At 37.9% G+C, this 23,026-nt stretch overlaps 1 protein-coding gene across 3 annotated transcripts in view; it reads left to right on the forward strand.

Moving 5' to 3' along the window:
- The first annotated feature begins 1,154 nt into the window (after positions 1 to 1,154).
- Positions 1,155 to 23,026, forward strand: part of mgll (monoglyceride lipase) — a 34,139-nt gene continuing 12,267 nt past the window's right edge. For 2 of the 3 annotated variants that reach the window (XR_015107076.1, XM_086158963.1), the window contains exons 1-3: positions 2,326 to 2,641; positions 15,012 to 15,118; positions 17,808 to 17,944. Coding sequence is in view for 2 of the 3 variants with exons in the window: in XM_086158963.1 (XP_086015089.1) it covers positions 2,403 to 2,641; positions 15,012 to 15,118; positions 17,808 to 17,944 (483 nt within the window). In the remaining variant the exon portion in view is untranslated. Of the gene's footprint in view, positions 1,293 to 2,325; positions 2,642 to 15,011; positions 15,119 to 17,807; positions 17,945 to 23,026 lie in introns of those variants that run through there. The other variant, XM_086158964.1, reaches the window with a different exon arrangement.

Below are 23,026 nucleotides of genomic sequence, written 5' to 3' on the forward strand. Positions count from 1 at the left end.
GTATCTTTTTGAACCGAAGGCATTTGAACACCTGATCTCTGAATATGAACACTTCAATTAGCAATAGAAACACAAGAGCTCAATTTATGTTTTGTTTTTGCAGGTTCTATTTGTTTTACTTAAGCGGGTTCCTTAAACTACTTGGTATTCATCCAGTTGCCTGGAGAAAATAAAAAAACAATCATTAAACAAATGTCACTGTTTAACAAATAAAGCTATGCAGAGAGTAGCAGTGTCACAGTCAAGGCGCAAGATCATATTGCTGCCTCAAAATAGAATAACATGTAACATATGAAACGGGTCAACTTATCAGTAATCTTTTTGTCTGTTTTGGATTGTTTGATTTAAATGCAATGTCAAAAGTTTAAATTTCATAAGTGATTTTTAATGACTCATTCATTCTGGTTGATTTCCTATCCATCCATCTTCTACAGCTTATCCTGCACTTAGGGTCGCAGGGAATGCTGGAGCCTGTCCCAGCTGTCATGGGGTGAGAGACTGGTCGCCAGTCAATCGCAGGGCCACGTACAAAGACAAACAACATTCACTCACTCACTCATTTGGGGCAATTTTCCCAATTTTTTTCAAATTAGCCAGTTTTTGGAATGTGGGAGGAAACCAAGTTCCTCAGGGAAAAAATGCAAACTCCACACAGAAAGGTCCCCTCACCGGAATCAAGATATTACATCCGGAATTACACTTTGTGGGTGTTTTCCGGCCTCTTGAATATTGGACATATCCTTGGTTTTGAAAGTGTTTTAAGTCAAATGCACTTATGAATATTGATTGAATATTGATTGAACATTTTGATCTCTTTTTCTTATGTACAGTGTGTTATTTTTGACATAATGAAAAATAGACTGGATACATGCAATAATTCTACTTCCAGTGGAGGTACCTGAAAAACTGGTCTCTGTGTTCATTTTTTTTTTTCAAAATAGACTTGACGAACTACAGACTACTTCTAGAAATTCATCTTTTGTATATGAACCAAAATGCAGTAAAACGCCACTAAAATACCCATGGACTTTCCCTGAAGAGTAACTGAGGCTCAAAAGTGAACGTTTGGATTTCCACCTGCGTGCGTGTATGTGCGTGTGCGCGCTTGAGAGAAAGCACACTTACTTGGTTTCACCCCAAACGTCCCTGACTGCATTCCTTCTTTGGCGGGTGGCGAGAGCGGAGCATCGAGAGAGGAAAGGAATAGAGAAACACGCAAGACACGCACACGTACACACGGACAGAACAGGAAAATCCAAAAAGAAGCTGAAAGTTGATCGGTTCCTGCGCAGGTTGGTTCCTTTTCTTACCCCTTGTTGTTGTTGTTGTGGTAGTTAAAGAGACTTTGACGGACCATCAGAAAGGTTTCACCCCGCAGCATCAGCCCGGGCGTGTGCTTGTGTGACACCGGACGGAGGGGTAACTTACTATTTCGCGGAGAAATTGCGCACGGATGAACTGAATCCTAGCCGATGTGTGCCATCCCATTCATAATTTCTGTATCTAGTGACGGTGTGCGTTTTATGCATTCATTTATTTAATTAACTGATTATTTGACCACAGGCATCCTGAAAACAGCAGTCCAACCACACGACTGGTATTTCCAATAACACTTCGCTGTCCTTCTGTTCTCAGAAGCCGACGGTGACCAGCTGTTGTCCGCGGGAAACCGAAAGCTGTGTCTGTAACCTTGGCTTAAAACACAACGCGGGTAGTTTTGCCAATAAACCGCGCGCAACTTGAGCGATTATTTACACGGAGTTAGAATCCATCCAGTGCTGCTGTCACACTGCGGCGCGGCGCGTCAAGGACACGGAGTTCATTGACAAATCTGACCATGTATGAATATTTCAATAAAAACACGCGTGAAATATTAAAGGTCTGTGTCAGTGCCGGGCCAGTTGGCTGAAACCCGACCCGGGTTTCACATCGGGGCTGTTTATTTTTACAGTCACCGTAGTGCTTCATTGTCATGCAGCACATATCGTTGACGCAACGGGGCGATGTGAGCGGACCGGAGGGTGGAGGGAGGGAGGGGGTGTTCCGGGTGGTGGAGGTGCGCGTAAGAGGGTGGTCAGATTGGTTGTGCACGTCAAAAAAAGCACGATTGAGAAATTTTACAGTCTGTATTTTTATTGTTGTTGTTATTGTTATAGTCCCACGGGACGATTACCCCCAATGCCTCCCGATACGAATGTTTTTAATGTTGAATATTAAAGCATGTCTGTGAAGGGGGCGTATGGCCTTATGACGTAACTCCGCTTTGACAACACTACCCGCGTGTGCATGTGTATCTAGGTCGCTCGGCAGATTAAACAACCCACACTAACCTAAACCCGTCGCCTTCCCTCAAACCAAACTCTTACACACACACACACACATACATATATATAACCTATACAATGAACGCCGTGACCACCGCCACCTGCCTGCTGGTCGCCGGCGTCAGCTGCTTCCTGTACGGCAGCGACGTGCTGTTATCGCTGCTCCGTGTCTCCGTCACAGACTCCTCCATGCCCGAGCCGGGAGCTGCTCCGCGGCGGAGCCCGCAGGGAGTCCCCTACAGCGACCTGCGGCATATCGTCAACGCCGACGGATTGCACCTGTTCTGCCGCTACTGGGAACCCTCCGGCGCGCCAAGGTCAGTGGTGTGTTTTGTTTAAAGAGACGGTGTTTAGAATCAGCTTTTCAACACCCGGACTGTTGATGCGCGGGTATGTGGACGTGAGCAAAAGTAAACACCGGGCGGTGGATTGTGCACCTCTTTTCGTCGGTGCAGCGCGATCCTCCAACTTCCACTAGTAATTCGAGCGTTTAACCTAGGGGTGGGCATTATTTTGACTGGGTGGCCACATTTCTTATTTATTTTTTATCCACGGGTCATGTAGGTATCATATAAATTGAACAAAATGAAAATTAAAATATTATTTTTTTATTTCGGCATTTTATTTCAACTTTAAAATCATTCGTAATCATATAATTGTACCGACTTTATTTTGCATGTACCAGTAATCATCCATACAAAATAAATCAAAAGGAAAAAATAAGGAGATTCTAAATCCAATATTGATTGAAAATAAATAAAATTAAAATAGTCAAAGAAAACAGTTTGCCGGGTTGGATAAAAAAGCAAAATGGGCCGGATGGAGCAGTAAATCTATTAAGTAAAACAGCAACTCTGTCTCGGAAGTTATGGTGAATCCGTAATGTTTTTCCCCTCATTGTCTCAGCCATGCTGCGTTGAAAATGTTAATTATGTTAATCTTTCTGACCCACCATGAGCACTAATGACTCATGCTGGGTCATAACCTCGTTAAAACACAAGGAGCAGCTACTTGGTGAGCCTTCTAGATCATTTGAGGACCTCCCATCTTTGTTATGAGCAGTTGGTTGATTGGCATTTGCCTTATTCATCTTCTTTTTCCTTTCTGTTCCTCCCCTCAGGAGCCCCCACAGCGAACTGTCTCCCTCCATCTAACCCTATTGCTGTATGCTCACACCAACTAATTTCATGACCTCTTTCACTACATCCATACACAGCCTGGGCATTATATCCCTTCTTAGTACATTTCCAAACCATCTCAGTCTGGCCTCTGACTTTATCTCCATTGCGTCTAACATGCGCTGCTCCTGTTTTTTGGCCTTACTCCTCGTGAAACTCCAGCATGCCATTCCCCTACTGCATCGTCACAGCCTCGCCGTTTCAGCTCCGATGCTGGGTAAATGGGGATTTTAAATGAGAATATGTATATTTTTTTAACTAAAATGCATTGACTATGAAAAAAAGTTGGAAAAATTGTCCAGATATGTGAATGACAGAGTGAATGGTTGTTTGTCTCTATATGTGGCCCTGCAATTGATGACCAGTCCAAGGTGTACAGCTGGGGTAGACTCCCGTATCCCCGTAACCCTGAGTGCAGGATAAGTGGTAGATAATGGAATGATGGATGCATTAACTATAATAGGACACAGTTTTGAGACTCAACGGTGAATTCAAGTTACATATTTCATCTGAAGCCGCAATGCGGGGGTCTTATTATGGATGTGTTGAATTTACAACACGGTTAGTCTGAAATGCAATCCGTACAACAGGCTGTACCTCTTCACTGGCATCCAAAACACAGAGCAAGGTATGAAAGCTAAAGTCAAAACAAATGTGATTGTAACAGAGGAAAGAAAGGAATGTGTTCAGATAACAGCTTTAACATTTGTTTCCCAGATGCTCACTTTGTTTTCAGAGTCCTTCTTCAATCTTCAACATTGGCTCATTGACAAAAATGGCTTTACCCTATTCATCTGGAACCTGAGGTTTCAGGATAAAAGATTACCACAGATGTCCCTCTAAACATCTCAGGCATGAAACACATCAAAGAAGTCACATCATCTCAATTACTAGACATGCAATTGCATGGAACTGGAGAGCAGTGACTGGAACAGATGTAACAGAAACCTGAGGCCCACAAAACATCTGTAGGCAAGATATCACCCAACATTTTCACACATTCTGAGCTGCACAGCCTCAGCAGAGAAGTGATTCATTAACTGACAGCCAGTCAGTGACTCTGGTGGGAAATTATTGTAAACCAGCAGCCGTAGTTTGTAATACTGCATGTGATTGTGCATTATTCTGTGGCCATCTTTGATTCATGTTGTATTTGTTCATACAAGACATTCTATATTTGCAAGTACATGTTCTTGTGTCAGTAACCATCCATCAAATGAAAAGCTCTGGGCTTTTTAGCTTGTTAAAATATTCGTGTTCCTTTTAAGCACTTCCACAATGCTATTTTAAAACGTATTTCACAGGAAACTACAGAAATGCACATTAGAAGTAGCAGTAAACCAAACAGAAAATTCCACTTCTATCAGAATTCAATAACAATTGCATTATCATTTATACAAACAGTCTTTTAGACTCTGAAAGTCACATCTCAGATACATTTTACAAATGAATAATATGTTGATTTGTTTCAAAATTTTACTGAAAATATTGTAATGCTGTTGTGTTGCAATATGAAGGCAGTCCTTCTGGCAATTTGTGATGAAATTTGCAATTTTATTTGCAATTTCTAAGGGAGTTTACTTTATAAAATAGAAATCAATCAAACAATGTCACAGGACAACATCACTAGGCGATTAAGAAATCACCCTGCCATAACAAAGTAGCCTCATGTTTCTTAAGGTTTAATCATGAAAGGCTTAAAATAGCTCCTTCCCTGTGTTATGAATGTTGTCCAACTGTCGGGTGGCTTATGTAAGACATTTTCTCCCTGAAAATGCATGCCGTAATGGTAGAGAGAGCCAGAGTATTGATGTTTCTGGTGCAGTGTGTGCCTGCTTTTAGTGGGAAAAAAACTCATAAATTCACATCTAGTCTTTCACAGGACCATCCGCCCACTGAGACCCAGTCTAATTAAAATATTTCAGCTGAGCTGGCAACTCTGAAGGCCTTATAGGCAGACAGAAGCTATTCAGTAAAATTGCACCCTCAGCTCCATTAAAAACAGGAGACTGAATGAGTTGGCTGCTATGTTTAAATACCCAGAGACTCAGAGTGTAAAACACATACTAGTTTTTCATAAGAATTTTCCTATCATTGCATCTTCAAAGAGGTTTATTTGACTAAAAATGTTGTCCTTGTTGCAATCATGGGCAGCTTTGATCAGAATATTGATACTCTGCTTGTAATGTTTCTGCAGGATCTTCATGAAACTCAAGTTAAGAGAGTAAAAGCAGAACACACTTGCACTGAGACTCACTACTTAGCTTATTTATGTTGTCAAAGTGAGAAAACTGATCCCTCTGAAGTGAGAAAAACAGTTGTTTTTTTCTTTTTTTTGCGCTTATCGATCACGATCATCATTTTATATTGTAAATCATTAATGATGTTCCCTCTCTTTTTCAAGAGGTATTGGATTGGTGGTTTTCGATGTCAGTTGAAAAGACACTTGAAAATATACAATACAGTAGCATCAAACATACATTTACCCCTTGGTTAAATTTTGTGTAAATTTTATTTACATTGATTCAGTTATAGACTTCAATGGGTTTAAGTTCTAAAGCAAACCCATTGATTTTTCTTTAATTTGGTGTCACATTAATCATCATAAAATGACAAATTAGCTTATAAGAAAGTTTTGTTTGTACTTCAAAAATGAAGCCAACATACACAGTCAATGTTTCATTATAGTTATTTAAATAATTTTCCTTGTAAATTAATACTATGGCCTGCTGCACCAAGATTATGATTTTGTGTTGTCATATACTGACATTTTTTTTTTTTTTTCCCAAACTAAAGAGAATGTCCACTCTTCAGCAGTACCAAACCAGTGCTCACTCAATGTGGATTGGATGATCAAAAACCCCAAATTGATTTTGAAACATAAACAGTTGATTTCAAAGTGGAGAAAATGCCATGTTTAGGTCTGGCAATCTTTCTAAATGTAGATATAATCTGAAATTAGCATGACCTAAATATTAATTTCTTTGTCTGGAAACTTTCAGCTTTTGTTCAGCTTTTGGAAATGTGATGGTGTCAGTCAGAGTTCAGTTTTCCAGCTAGTGGTCAAATCAATGATATGCTGCATAACTTCTGGCTATGCTGCCATCCTAGGCTGTGAGGGCAACATCAAAGTTTCCAATTAGACGGTTAACCCGATGAGCAAGTGTCACAGAAAAAGACAAACACCCCGTTGTCTATCATGCTGCTGATGTTTCACAGTGAAAGATTTCACTTGTCTGAGGGGTTTGAGCTTTCACATTCACAGCTTCTCGCTCTCTCCCTCAGATTAAGAATTTGTCACAGTGAATCAGAAACAAGTGTATCCAGTATGGGGTTCTGGGGCCAGAAAATAACAATGTTGCTGTTTGTTATGACTTGGCAAAAGTAGAATATGTGCACATGTTTTGTTCTGATGTTCATGAAAATAGCAAATGGATGGAAGGACAAATGTAACTGGTTATGATTGTAAATATCCCTCAATGACAGTGATAATATAAACAAAGCACAGTGTGTAAGTCAGAAAGGTACTTTATTGTCAATTTTTGAAAACCTCTACATAATTATGTAAACTTTTCCTGCTCCACAGCTTTAATCTGGACACTGAGGGTTTCAAGATAAACATAATATGATTACTCTCGTATTCTGAGTTACATCTGTGATGTTTACCAATGTTGCAGTATTTCTTACGTGCCCTTCATCATAATAACTTTGGATGTATTTTTGCCAAGTTTTATAGAGTCGCCACCTTTTTGTTTTCCTACCATACCAAATATACGCAGCAGGTTAACTGGAAACATCCAACCACACATGATAGGTGCAACAGAGAATAAATTAATATCTGTTTTTTTTTTCTTAAATCTAATTTCATTGTGTCCTATTCTTACTTCTTCTCATTTAAATAGCACTTTGATGAAAAGCAATTAATAAATATAATAATAATTATTATTGTTATGTATTTGTTTATTTACCATCATATCTCTAAATATACAGTAAATCATGAGTAACACAGAATTTAAAAATTGTAGAAAGTATACAAATAAGTCTCCCTCGTTAGTCTCCTATTGGGTACTTATGAATGAGAAGGGGTCAAAGGGCCCCTGCCTTTGAAAGACTTCCATTAGAATCAGGAAGTAGGTGAAAGGTTCCGCAGTGGAGAGTAGGGGCCTCGACAATGATTGACGGATCTTCAAACAGACGCCAACAGGAACTTTCGGGTCAGATGGCGACTGGTGGCCACATGCCATCACCTGTATTTACATGCGCAATGTAACATGACAGCATACACAGTTTGTGTCAATGGGTCGTAGTGTTGAAGTTGTTGCTGATAGGGATCGGTTTCCTTCTCTCTTTGTATTTGTGCTGTTTACTTTTGCCGTCACATGCTGCTATTGTTATATTAGTTAACGGAGCCAACGTAAGATTGACTGAAGCTTGTAATGGCTCCCCGTCTGTGTGTACCAAGGGGAGAATTTAATGTGGTGCATGAGATATTAGGGCCACTTGTTTGTCTATTGAAATTGACTTAGCAGATGGCAGCTGCCAGCTGTGAGCACTTCCTGTATGTTAATAGGACAAGACAACAGCATCACCCAGAAATGAATTGCGATGTGCATTATAGGTTACTACGAATTCAATAATGAGAGGACATATTAAATTGAAATCGGATAATGCTTTAACATGGGTTTAGTAGTTCTAGCACTTCAATCTATCGTATGCAGATATAATAAAGATCATTGTTTGTCTCATGAAAACTTGTAACCTTTATTCTAAGACAATTGGGCAGATTAATATTATAGACTTATATTTCATTTAGGTTGGGGAGTTCAAAATGTCACAGATCGATCAGAAGAAATAAAGTATCTTTCCTATATGTTGTAGCATTAAAACACATTTTCATTGTGACTTGAACTTGAGCTAGACCAACTACCTCATGAAAAGCAACAAAAAGTAGAAGGTAAGAGAGGTTAGAGGTTTCTCCTAATTTATTTGCAATCCATTTAATATAATGAATGATAAATAATTAACTAATAAAACCAGAAAAAGAAAATCATGGAGAACCAAGTGTTCTTCCAATTTACTGCCAATCTTTGCTGTTTACTCTTTGGCTTGCTTTTGCAAGTAAAAAGAAAAATTCAAGAGCCATTTTTTTTCTCCTATGTTTTTGAAATATGCACTGATCCACCCCAGTCTATTGCTATTTCCAAAGAGGTCGTAGTCTTTACGCTAGGTATCAGTTGAATTTTCAACATTATTTGTACACAACTTCCTCGATAACCTCCTCCATATTTCAAAGGGCTTATCCCACATATTATGTCTAATTGTCTAATGCAGTTATTATGTCTCAGGGTGGGTTTAGTTAAGTGCATCTCTCGTCAACATAACTAGAGTTGACCGCCATAGAATGTTCATCATGGTTGCTCATTGTTGGATGATATGTTTTTGAACTTTTATGTATGTATTATAATTCTTGCGTTTGTCGCATTGCACTTTACTGTACAATTTCTACCATCCTTCATCTAATATTTATACATATACATTTATAAATATATTGAACATATAACTGTGCATTGTGCGTGACACAGTCTTGGTCTAACGTGACTTCTAACTGCCCAGTCCCACTGGGGCTAGTTGAAATTATGTCTTGTTGAATGATGATGTTATCTACCAAGTGGTATTTCACTGTAAAATGATGAACTAAACAATCAGGAAGGTCAAGTTTATCTTCCTGAGGGAGGAGTCCAGTCAATGAGAACATGAAAATGAAATAATAAAAGGTTGGTTTAGTTGCTGCTCCAGGTGACTTTTGCGTAACAGGTGCAAATATTTACTTGGAAATTAAAATGATCATAACTTAGGTCTACCAGTGAAAATGCTCATCAGCTGCTCTGTACTCATAAATGCACATAGCAACAAAGGGAAGTAGTTTCTTTTTTATTCAAACAGTTTATAATTAACTATGAAAACAATGCTACCTTTTAAATTTGGCTTTTCTGAAAAGACTGTTGTCTTCTTCCATCCATCCCTAAAAGTGTCAACACTTTTTAGGAATGGATAAACACATAATAAAACCTTAGTTAATAAAAATGTATAATATAAATGATTAATTCTGAGAATTGGGTTTTGAGAATATTAGATTATTGACAACTTTTACAATGTAGAATGTAAAATGATACATTTTCTATACACAATCCTTTTTAAAACTCTTTTTTTTAGCTTCGGCAGATTCCAGACACAGCTATAGGAACAAGCTGAGATAGCTTTTTTTATTTTACCAGTCTGAATTGACCAACAGTGTTGTTGTCACACATACTCTCACACTTCCTTAGAAGTTCTAAGTCGTCTAAATCCAATAATCAGCTTAACATGCTAGTCTCAGTTGTTTTGTTTGGCTTTTATGACTCCCACCCAGTCTGGACACTGACTTCTCTAGTCTTAATTTACTGGTCTGTATTTATCACTATTGTGTGTTTCTAATAGCCACGTGATGTTAAACAAAATAGTTTGAAATGTCAGATTAAAAGTAACTTAAAAGAAAAAGCAGCTGAATATGTGATGTTGTGTTCAGAGCCTGAACTAATGCCAATTTGTCACCACTCGAATGTGCGTGTGGAGCAACCCCACCCAGATAGACGCACATTTTCTTCTTGTTCTGATGCAATGAATTAGCTGTAAATTGATGTAATACAATGAAATTCACACTTCCAGATTGAATAAGGATTATATCAATTTAGAGAACTTAGCTAAAGTCTCAGAGTGCAAGTGATGCAATTTATTTACCATCATCAGTCTGGTGGCGTATTTAAGCATATGAAGGTAGCTGGTGTGAGAGAGGACGATACAGAGAATAGGTTTAGATGGAGAGGGTTGATTCGTTGTGGTGACCCCAAAGAGAAAAGCCGAAAGGAGAAGAAGTCTGGTGGCATATTTGCCCCTGCGTTCAACTGGCAACTGGTCCTGAATGTGACCCACCCCTTGCCCAATGACAGGCTCTAGCATCCCCCCAGCCCTGACAGCAGGATAAGCTATAGATAATGGATGAATGGATAGAAAGATAGTCTGGTGGCGAGTCAATGAGAAAAAAAACCTTGGTTTTGGTCTGGAACGACACCTTGCTTTTCTGCCAAATGCATTTATGAATACATAAGAAATCCCTGCTTTGTTGGGATGAAGATATTTGGTTGAAAGATTGATGAATCACCCAATTTGAGAGGCTGATGACAAATTGGGAATCTTTTGCTGTATATTTTAATGCCGGTGGTTTCCACTTGCAACCGGTCATGAAGTGCATTAACTCTTTCTGATGCTATTGTATCAGATGATGATGAGAATAATGTACAAATAAAGGAACTGATTAATGTGAACATACAGTAAGCATGACATTCTAAATGCAGGATACCCCTTTTGTAGGGTTTGTATTTTGTGGTTGGCTTGCTGAGGATGGTCAAAAAAAAAAAATCTCTTTCGTATCATGAGAAATACTGACAAGGAATTTATTCAATGTAATAGGTACCTTTTCTTACTAAAATGTACTAATCTGATGGCTTTTGGGAATTAAGTTTACTTTCTTATTATTTAGGTTTCAAGCTATGTTATCTGCTTTTGGTTGCTTGAATGTTTATTGATAAAAGTAGATAGGATGCATGAGGCTGAGAACCTAAATTACTTAAAATGACCAAAACTTTGTTTATTCTTCATTTTAAGGTGCAGAACTACAATTGCTTACTCAGTTGGCAAGTGTGTGAGTTTTCAAATAATCCTCCAGTATGCAGTCAGAACTGCATAAATGGGATTAGGCTTTTTCTCCATGTCTGTTTAGAGAACCTTTGCATAGAGCCCAAGGGAGGACAGAGGGAGAACTCTCCCTGGGTGTTTTAATAAGGCTGGTTGTTCCAGTTCCTGAAACAGTGTGGGAGGCAAGTGGGTCTCCGTTTCCCAGAGGAGATGAGAGTGAGGTTAGATCATGAGAAAATGAAATAGAAAGCTTCTTTTTGTTCCTTTAAAGTTGAATAAAGAGGTAAAAGGAACAGATTAGTTTTACATTTCAATATATTTTCATATGGAAGTCAGAGTGTAAAAGTCTTTTCAAAGGAACTCACAGCTATTTGGAATATTCCAATTTTCACATTAAGCCTAGAGAAAGTGCTTATTCTCTTTTTGTATGAATGGCTAATATTTACCCAGATGTGTCTGACTCATGTCCTGAGGGTTATATCTGTATTTTAGTTTTTTTTATTCAAATACTACTAATAATAATACTACCCCTAATACTACTACTAATACTTATAATAATAATAAGGGTCTGAACAATATGTGATGTTTTTTCCTTAAGACTGTCATGAACCTTCATTCATTATTTATACTGTCTCAGGATCAGGGACGTTAGCCTATGCCAGTTGCACTGGGCGAGAGGCAGCACTCCCTGGACTAGTCAACACTTGATCGCATGATCACACACACACACAAACACACACACACACACATATATATATATATATTTATACTGTAGGAGGAAACTGAACTCAAGAGAACCCACACAGACATGGGGAGAACATGCAAACTCCACACAGAAAGGCCACTTATCACAATCAAACCAGGCAACTTTTTGCTGTGAGGTAGAAGAACTTGCCACAGCGGGACTGTGCTGCCTGCGCATGAAATTACCTCACAAGATATGATTCAGATTTATACTGTTTATCGTCATATGTACAGTCTGGAAATTGTGTACTTTGTATACTTATCATATACTTCCGTATTCCCTCAGTTTGATTGACCACCCCTTAGAGATGTTTGTTGACCAATTTTTTGAGCAATATTTTGGAGTTGAAAATACTATTCATTTCCAATAGTCTTTTGACTTGTCTCCTATAGGCCACCGAACTCAGGAACCAATGCCATAGCAATAAAATAAGTAAAACTATGCGAAGAAATAAAATACTCCCACCACATAAACTTCCACAGTCTACAAACAAATTATTAGAGTTCATTCCATATATGAAAAAATGCATAATTCTGGATCAGCATTACCTATTCTTCATAAAAAATAATGTGAAAAGTGTAGGACAGTGAAGTTTTCCTGAGGCGGATTGGTTTGCGCTTCAACCTCACAGTGTGAGAGACCCTGGTTCCATTTTGATGGGGGGCATATAGAGTTTGTGTGTTCTCCCTGTGTCAGCTGGGGTTTTCTCTGGTTTCCTCCTAAATTCCAAAAATATGCAGCAGGTTAATTGCAGTTTTCTGTAAAAAAGATCAATGCCGACCAGAGCAGAAATGCCTTTGAACTTAAGGGTACTGTTATATCTGAATAAAAGGGTGAAATGATGAAATAACACAAGCTAGTGGGAACAATTGCTTTCAAGCTTCCTGAGCTTCAGCAGCCCACTTTTCTGCAAAGTGGATTTAGAGAGCTGGTTATGACAATGCTTGAATATTCTGCTGCCTTCTGTTGCCTGCAGATGAATGAATATTTGGTTTTCTTGCTAAATGTGAACTTCAGTCTCAAAGTTATTTGTCACATTATTGGCTTTTATTTCTGTCATATTCCTTTTCTTATATAAGGTCTAGAAACAATGTTTTGGCATGTGAATCAACATAGCACAATAGGAGTTAAAAGTGGAGCGATTATGGGAGATACAGAAGATCAATAAGCTACCAGACAAAAGAGTTATTTGGAGAATGATGCATATGAGAATTTTTAGACAGAGTATGGTAATTAATAAAATCTGTCATTTCACAATTCTGGTTTTCAGCAATGTGCAGTCTGTTGTTCTCTTTACAGTCGTATTTACAATAAACCTAGATTAGCCATATTAATCCCCCACTGGCCCTCGGCTTGTGCGGGGAAAAGCGATTATGCTCATACAAAGACAGTCATTCACGCACTGATACACATGCACTCTCACACACACACGCATACATGCATGCACATACTAGCTCTGTGCCAACAAATGCCAAGGAAGTCTAACCCCAAGGCAAAGGCTTCCTACAGGGAGAGAAGATTGAGAAATCAGAATGATTTGCTAATGAAGCCTGATGAACAGCCACACTCATTCCACTCGTCTTTACCCCCCACACACACACACACACTCACACACACACACACACATATACACATCTCTCTTTCATTCTGTTCCCTTTTTCTCCATCACTGAATACATTTGAGATAATTGTCTGCTGCTACTGATTGAAGATCTCACAGGCTCCTGAGAGCTGCTGCTTTTTAAAGAGGAACACAGCGGCGTTTCAGACCTTTTTCACTGCTTAATATGCACTGATAGAAGAGGCAAACTATCAAAACCCTGTCTGGACCTGGTGGAGGCTACATTCGTTTGAGAAATGTGTCCCTTCCACTGAAAACTTAAACTTAAATCGCTTCATGGCTGAACTTGAAACCTGCTTCTCCCAATCATCTTCCAGGAGTTGTTGGGGGATTTTTAAAAAGTGAATGTATCATGAGATTAGGCTGCTAATGTTTCGATAATAAAAATGTTGTTTGGCGAGTTAGTATTAATCTCCACAATAGCAAAAGTCACATATACTGTATATGTCAAAGGTTATAAAATTACTTCTTTTTAATGAGGTATCAAATTTTTAATGAGGTATCACTTTTGTCCCACAAAGTACAATGACTCAAGTAACATGCAAAAAAAACATTTTTCATCCATTACAAGCACCTGTGTCTCACAATTGATATAAATAGACTTCGGTGAATTTATATTGAGTTGTGAATGAATTTACATTTTCCTGTATCGGAACTCAGGAAAACTCTTTCAAATTTTTGAGTAAATATATTTATACATGCTGAAACAGACTGATAGATGGATTCATGCTGTTTGATAGAAGTGCTGATTGAATGCCTTTTTTATCTAACCCATCTTTTGCTGGTAATGACAAGATGTTGATAAGGTTTTAGTTTAGAATTGTAAAGTAAAATGTCAGTTACTTCTGACTTATTGATATATGCTTTAATGTACATGTATAATTAATCATGATGACATGAGGTTGTTTCATTTTTGTATTTCCCTGCCAAAATACCAGCTATGTAGTAAAATGACGCCCTTGCTTTTATACCTATCTGCATTAGAGGATTGTAATTCAATGACCCAAAGTACAGTGTACAGAAAGAAGGAATGATGAAATAAAGATAGATTAAGTAATTCTCTCCACTCCCTCTCTATTTTCATTCCTCCTAAATTTGGTGTTTCCCAAATGAATACACATGTAGTTAATGGAAAGCAATGATGGAAAATCAGCGCACACTCTCCAAGATCTATAACAATGAGTTTAACACTGTGTTGGATATTTTATTTTTGTAGAAGTTCTTCTCTTTCTTTCTCTTTATTGATCAAAATTAGAAATAGACCAGCAGCAATTTTTCTCCATAAAGATGTAGAAAAGCTCTCAACAAGAAAACTACAAGCACTGTTTGCCTTGAAAATAATATTAGTTGTCTTTAGGTTTATATTTCTTATCAAGGAAGATAACTATTTTTTTTCTTTTTCTCTCTTCCCAGAGCTCTGGTGTTTATTGCCCATGGGGCCGGTGAGCACAGTGGGCCATATGATGAAATTGCACAAAGACTTAAGAAAATATCCTTGCTGGTTTTTGCACATGACCACGGTGAGTCTCAGATCAGTGTACAGGAATGTTTTCATATTTACACCTACACATGTTCATCTTGTGTTCATCTTATTAGATAAATCCCTTACCTTCTGGTGGACATTGTTCACTGATGACAACTTATTCAGAAATGTACTTGGATTCTTACAGAATATGTGTGACACTTTTGTTTTTAAGCACAAGTTACAGACCACCTAACCATAATTTAGAGCAAACAAAACTGAGCAAGTCACAAAGAAATAATTGCTATGTTTCAGAATGATTTCAGGAAGTAAGCCTACAGACCAACCCATCGCGTTGGGCGTTGAGACACCCAGAGAAAGGTGGATGAAAAAGTTTATATTTTTCCAGGACATTAGGTACATTCTCCTTTTTAACACCTGTCAGGGACCAGGAGAGGTAAAAGAGTGCCTCTGGGCATGAGGTGATGTCTAGTAATTCATTAAATTTTCAAGTAAAATCCTTGTTTTTCTGAAACTACATATTTTCATCAATATTTACACAATGCACATAAATGGTCAAGAAATCACTAACAAAATCAGCAAGAAATTACTGAATAATATTTTGAAGTTATACCTTTGTTTTAGTTTATATTGAAATGTAATATGGATGTATTTTTTCTCTTTAAAATCAGTGCTTATTATTGTCATAAAATTGCTTAAACAGTTAATGAAAAATCGATGAAAAATTATCAGAGGTTGCATAAAGAGGGATATGTTCTAAACCCTACTCAGCTATGTTGCTGAACTGGGCAGGCCCCTGATAGAGCAGGAATGTGTGAAGTCATCTGACTGAGCAGGAGAGCCTCCGAAAGAGAGCAGCAACACCAGCAACACCAGCAACACCAGGTGTTGTCCAGCAAACACCTCCATAAACTAACAGCAGAGACACTCAAATCAAAATGTGGAAAAAATTATAGAGGAGTAGCTGACACTCTTTGGCTGCTTACACAGGAGTAGCTTTTCAGAGTTTGCAATAACATTCCACACTTCATAATGGAATCTACTGAACTGGAAAAGGTCTTGTAGATACACACATTCATACACACACCCGGGTCAGCTGCTGTGAAGACTTCACAAGTTGATAGCTTCAAAGAGATTTGTATGATTCGCAGTCAAACTGTATTTCTCATCCTCTAGCAAAATCTGTATCCAGTAACCAGCAGAGGTAGGTTGTCAAATCACATAATTCAGATCCTAAATAGATTTTAATCACAAATTTTTGCCAATCCTCTTGGCAAAGTCCTGAGTCAGAACTCTACATTCACTTCAGCGCCAGTAACTTTGACTTTTATGTTCTTATGGGATGAAATACTTGAAACTCCTCAAAGTATGAGCTTTAAAACTAATCTATTTGAATGTGCTTGTGTGGGTGTTTGTGTGTGTGTGTGGGGAGGGGGGGGGTTTATTAGATTCTGCTTGTTAGGGGAGCCAATTAAGTAGATTAAATGAATAATTCGTTATTTTTATCATGTTGTTTTTTGATCAGTTGCTCAGTTGTAGAGAACCCATATCAACACATTTTGATATATTTTCCGAGCATAAGAATATAAGAATATTGGTGGTTTCACTTGATCAGCACTAAGAAATCCAGGAATTTATAAGGACGTGTAAAAACTGTTTAGCCTTCCCAACTCCACTCCCCTCCCAACACTCTTGACAGCTTCACTAATTACACTCCAGCATGGGTACATTGTGTTGATGTTTTAATGCATGACTATTTGACTGCGTAAGCTTTTTAAAGTGGCATCTCAAAGGCTGTGTACTCATCAGGAGGAGGGAATGGAATCGTATTGATCTATAGTTTGTGGCGCTCCATCACTCACTGGAGCTCATTGATTTCCACACTGTGATGATCACTTAAGTATTGACAAGCAGAGAAAAAGGCACAGGTTTTCTCTTGCATAAAATAAAGATAATTGAAAATACACACTTTTGAATTGATGGCCTGAGATGACGATAAGTGAAACACAGGTTGTAAATGTATAGATGCTGACTTGTGGTATTAGATCACTGGTTGCCGTGACAACTAGCATCACTTCACTGAGCTACTGCGTAGAGATTGAGAAAATACAAACAAACTCACACAATATAGTTAGTTTTACATGTACCTTTTTATAGTTTCTCCTCTCTATCTGTCAATCACATTTTTCTCCTCTTATTTCTTCCTTCCTCAAAATCACATTTGACTTTGCATCCACTTTCTCCCTGCTAAACTTTTTCACTCCTCACTCTCTTGATCCTACTTTAGTTGTCATGTTCATTCAGAAACCCCACCCACCCACTTTGTTTTAATAGAGGGCGTAGAATCAATTGGTCTTTTACTCTAGGATAAGCAGTATCAACAATGGAACAATGGAAATCATCTCCATTGGGAGAAAGATACAAATCTTAATTCCTATTCTGAGTGTCAGCCAACTAATGACTGCAAGGACAACGACCAAAGTCAATTTTTAATTCTGAGACAATCATAGCACCAACAACTGTTGTGAAAAGAAAAGGAAAAGATCAAGAGTTCCACGATGTTTAAAGTTATAATATCAAAACTGAAACAAGGAGGTACAAACAGAATATCTTGTGGTGAGTTTAAAGTATGCCAAGAAAAAATACAAGTTTGCAATGAAAATGTTTTTGTTACATTTGGAAGGGCTGTTGTTGAACAGGTTGTTCCATGTCTGTTCCCTCCACAGTTGGCCATGGTCAGAGTGAAGGTGACAGAATGAACATCAAGGACTTTCAGGTCTATATCAGAGACTCCCTCCAGCACATCGACCTGATTAAATCCCGCCACCCTAATCTACCTGTCTTCATTGTTGGACATTCAATGGTAGGCATTTATGGGTATACATCTCATGTACATTTAACCGTTTAAAAACGTGTCATCTCTGACAGAGTAGGTTTTTGTGTTTTGCAGTAAACACAGGAATTTGCTTTGAGTTGTGAGTTGTGAAACCCTTGCTGTCTGGCAGGTTTATTTGCCTGTGCTGTTTGTTGGGAAAAATGGTTTCCGGCTACAGAGAGCTCAACATTCATAGAAAGGAGCTGCATGAAACAAGAAAGCAATTTCAAATTGAGCAAAAACACTGAGACCACTGTTAAGAGGTTTTGTCAGATGTGACATTGATGTAAATAAAGGCATGCTCTAAGGCATATGTGTCAAACTCAAGGCCCGCAGGCCACAAATGTGGCCCACCACGTCATTTTATGTGGCCCACAAGAACGTCTTAAAAGGTCTTATTGTCTGACAATAAATTAGTCAAACGCATGCATTGACCATAAACTATATTTCCCACGATTCACGCCGATCATGTTACCCGCAAAGTGTATCCACATCAATACGATTTTCAACAAGTGGAATTGAGAAATATAAATGTTACCTAAATATCTAGGAAGAGAAAAGTTGATGCAGATGGAAGTCTGTTTCAAGAAAGATGGAAAGGTGAATAGATGAATAGATGTTTCTGCTTCAAGCAGAAAAACAGGGTATGATTTTTGTATTATGAGGCAGCGTCAGTTGTCAAAGAGTACAATCTATGTTGGCATTTTGACACACATGCCAAAGTTAGCCTTCCAGAAAAACAACAAATTGTCCAAGAATTAAAAGCCAAAATGTTGTATATGCATTTGCATAGATTCTATACAAATACATATGTAACATTTTGGATTTGAATGAGTAATACATTTAGAGATATTTAACATTAAGGAGTAGTTACATTAATTTTACATGACATTTGGTCACATTTATACTGTTACAGTTACATGTGGCCCTTTGAGGGCAGCCATAATGCTGATGTGGCCCCCTCAGTGAAAATGAGTTTGACACCCCTACTCTAAGGTTTTTAGTTCCAAATACAATTTATCTTAAATACAAATACAAGGTTTCATTTAGCAAATAAACAACAATTAACCAACACACATTGTTTTCATGGATTTTTTCTCTGTGCTTGACTCCAGCAAAAGAAGGGAAGCGTTACCCTCAGTCACCTGCCGATACCCTTTAACACAGTGACATTATTCCCCACACTGGTTTATAAAATTACCCCCTGTAAGAACAAGTTCAGTGACCCCCCCCCTTATCGTCTGAGGCAGGAGGGTAAAAATGGGCTCCATTCCAGGAACCAAATCACTGACCTGGCTGACAATGGCTGTCTGAAACTTTTGACACGTGAAATAATGAATTAAATCGGTGAAAAATAACAATGCAACAGATATGTTCATTCTAATATGTTGTGTTAACTGTAAGGGAGTTTCTTTTTCATGGAAGCAGACAGTGGGCCGGAATTACTTTAGTATTTTGTTGAACACTATTGTGGCCCTTCAGGTCAAAACATAGCGGTGAAGAGCAAACATGAGTAGTAATCAGGTAATAGGTCACAGCTCACAAGTATAAACAACATACTGCAGTCCCAAAACCACACTGACAAATAACTCAATTGAAAAGATGGATGAATATCCCAGCAACAAAAACTAAAAGAAATCTATTGTGATAACAGTAAGATTAACCATACATATCTGTGATTTGCTTTTTATGATAAGCAATCTAATTACACACCAGCAGAAATAGCTTTCATCCAGAACATGAGAGACTGCCTTCCAAATGACCTCAGCCTCAACACAGAACACACACTTAGACTTTCCTCCCAGATTATAGTTGAATATTTTGTGAATTTACTGTTCTAAATTTCACTATAATTGTAACAGGATTTTGGAGTTTTCTTTGAGTTTAAGTGGGACAACTCTTCAAGACGGAACAGTCTTGAATTCCACGAAGATGCCGTAAAAATGTTTTTAAATGGAGTTTTGTAGACCGTGCAATGAGAGGAGTGACATAACTCCAGGACACAAAGAAGCCTCAGGGCCAGCGAGGGAGCTATATTTAAATGATCAGTTTATTCACTTTTACACAGAGCTAGAGTCAACATGGCAGCCTCCCACAGTTCTGCCCTGACCTACTGATACAACTATTAGAATAAAAACACAAGTGTTGTATTAAAAAATGAATCATTGCCATCAGTGTTTGTTGGGTGATTCAGTTTGTACTCACAGAACATGTTTCTGTTGGACAACAAGGTGCTTGAAAGTGGAGTGGATTAAAACATCTTTATCTTATGCGTACACCCTGGTGGTGAGAATACAGTTGACTTCACTCTTACAAAACATGAAAGAAGCTCCTTTAAAACTCTGCTGTCAGACACAATTCAGTTTAGATTTTTTTTCTCACTCTTTTATTTCTAGCTAGAAGAGTTGTTTTATTTGGAGAGCAATGGAGAAATTCAGATTCATTAGAGCTGTTTTCCCATGAAAAGATGAGAGTCTTGTTATCTCAGAGTGGAGCTTTGATTAGGCGGGCAAATTGGATTAAACAGAAAACAGAATTTTGTAGCAGATAGAAAGAGCGTTGTTGAAATCTGGAAAAAAAAATCACCTTCCGCTATTTGCTTATTGATTAGAGAGCTGAACTATAGTTGTTAGTGATGGGGGCTCTTATGAAGGGTTCTCAAGTATTATGAGTCATTTCATTTTGATAATCTGCCAACCGCGTCCTGATCTGGTTGTTATGCAATGCATTGAGAGGTAATGTGTGCGTTCAAGTTTGTTTGTTTTTCCTCCAAATAAAGTGAAAAAAATTTAAATATCAAGGTAGAGTTTTGTTATAGAGAAAGCTAGTTGTAGCTTAGTAGTAGTTCTGCTAGTGGCTGTCTTGTTTGAAGGATTGTAAACCCTGAAGAAGTAGAAAAGATAGAACCAACAGAGACGAATCAAAATGATCGGCCTTTAACCAAATCTTGGATGTCTTTGGTTTAAATGCCAATGGTTTGTTGATATCCTTCTGTGTAACACTGTAAGATTTATAACAATCTCTGTTTGATACTTTCCCTAGTTGGAAGGAACTGTAGACAAACTGGAGTGACGTATATTTGTCATACTGGGCACAGTGAGCTCAGATAACAGCCACAGAAATACATAAGCTTAAAATTATCAGAATAAAAAATGTGCATTCCTGTCAATAATACTCAAACTGGACTTATGTTTTACAATTTTATTCTCTCCTACAGTAAAATTATTGATGCATGTTTCATAACCCGAGAATGAAGCACATTAAAGATAAATGTATCTTACACAAAGTCACATTTAAAAGCTATCAGTGGGGCTTTTATTTCTGTAAACAACACTCTATTCAACTCAAGGCTCTATTTTTACAAACCTTTGAGGGCTTGTAATCGTACACACAACCATGCACTGTATTTATATAGAGCACAGGGCTGAGGTCCTTAATAACTGTGATACAAATAGTTTTGTGTAAACTAAACCGAATAAAGGCTAAATAAGGCACATCTGCTGTAAATGTCAGTGATGAAAAAAATGACAGTAATTCTTTATTTGTTTTTCTCTCTCAACTATTTTCTGTCCTTCCCTCCATCTGAATCCCACGCCTGTCACTCATCTTGTCTTTCCTTTCCACTTGTTTTTCTTTGAATCTTATTTTAATAATCTAATCTCATATAGTCTTTCCAATCTTTTCTCCTCATTTCTTCTGAAATGAATAACGATTCTGTACAAACATGCACAATATCAAACACAGCTTTGTATTTTTCCAGGTCTCATATCGCTATTTCCCTGTGTTGTGACTCCAGATCCTGTTTGTATTTGCCCATTCCTTTGCTCTTTCTTCATGAATCTCTTTCTAATGGGTTCAGAATGATGCAAAAAAAACACAAGACAATAAAACCACCTGGGGATTCAACTCTGTGTTCAGAGACAATGCAACAATAATAACATCCTGAGACGTACGTGAGACTGATTATAATCTGATCACAGCAAAGGAACATTTTCCAACTCTTTAGACACGCGAACAGCCTTGTGTAGCTTAGTGTTCTTTGACGATCGAAGACACTGACTGTGGGACAGTGCAGTTTAGGAGGGATATTCTGTGCATGCTAAAGCCAGATTTTCACTTGGTGTCCCTGAGAGGAGCAATATCTTTTCCACATAAAGTAGGAGGTGCATGATGTATTACCTCATGGAAATGCTGACAAATTTTAGTTCTGGTAATTGTCCACTCTTCCAATCCTTCTTCATCTGTGGTTTTGGCAAGGGCTCATTTATCCTACTTCCACTGTGCCAAATTTTTATGTAATGACAAGTCTTTGTGTAAGGCTCATCTGTATAGCATCATTAGCTCGATCTGATGTTAATACTCGCTCTACAGCACATTTACATGTTTTATATGGAGCCCTCTTGACTCTCCACAATCTCTGTTTTCATCATGTTATTCTAAATTTCAATATTTTCCATATGGAAGAGCTTTCTTACTGAACATATTGCTTCTTATCAAAATGTCATACTGATGTGCCTTTCAGTATTGTTTCATCAAAATTGCAACACAAACTCCAGACTGATCAGACACTGATTGTTGCCATCCCATCCATTTCTATAAAAGTGAGCAATTAGTTAATAGCATGAAAATAGTAAATTGGGATGTCACAGATAGAATGTGTTTTCAGTCAGAGGATTGCTCCACTGTTTGATTTTACTTGTCAAGTTATGTGTGTGATGGAATGTGCATTTTTTTTGTCTTCAAAGACTCCTGACACATGGGAAAACAATGTTAAAAGGCTATAACCTTGTTTACCTTGTTTATTATGGATCAGTTATTTTCTTGAAGTCCTTGAAAACTCAATTCTGCTATGTTAGTGACCATAAAGGTCATAAAGCTTTTTGGTTCAAGCTTCCCATACATGATTATGTGATCAGTATGTGTGGCTCTGGATGCCTTTTTACGCCATTCGGTTTGACCTCATATCATTGGAATGACGACATTGGCATTCCTCAACATCATATTGATAAGTTAAGCTCAAGTTGACAGAAATATGAACGCTTCTAATCAGCTTATCAAAGAACTTCTCTG

Source organism: Fistularia commersonii, chromosome 14 (assembly GCF_037954325.1).
Source record: "Fistularia commersonii isolate RoL2024-O1a breed Wild chromosome 14, RoL_Fcom_v1.0, whole genome shotgun sequence".
Lineage (NCBI taxonomy): Eukaryota > Metazoa > Chordata > Actinopteri > Syngnathiformes > Fistulariidae > Fistularia > Fistularia commersonii.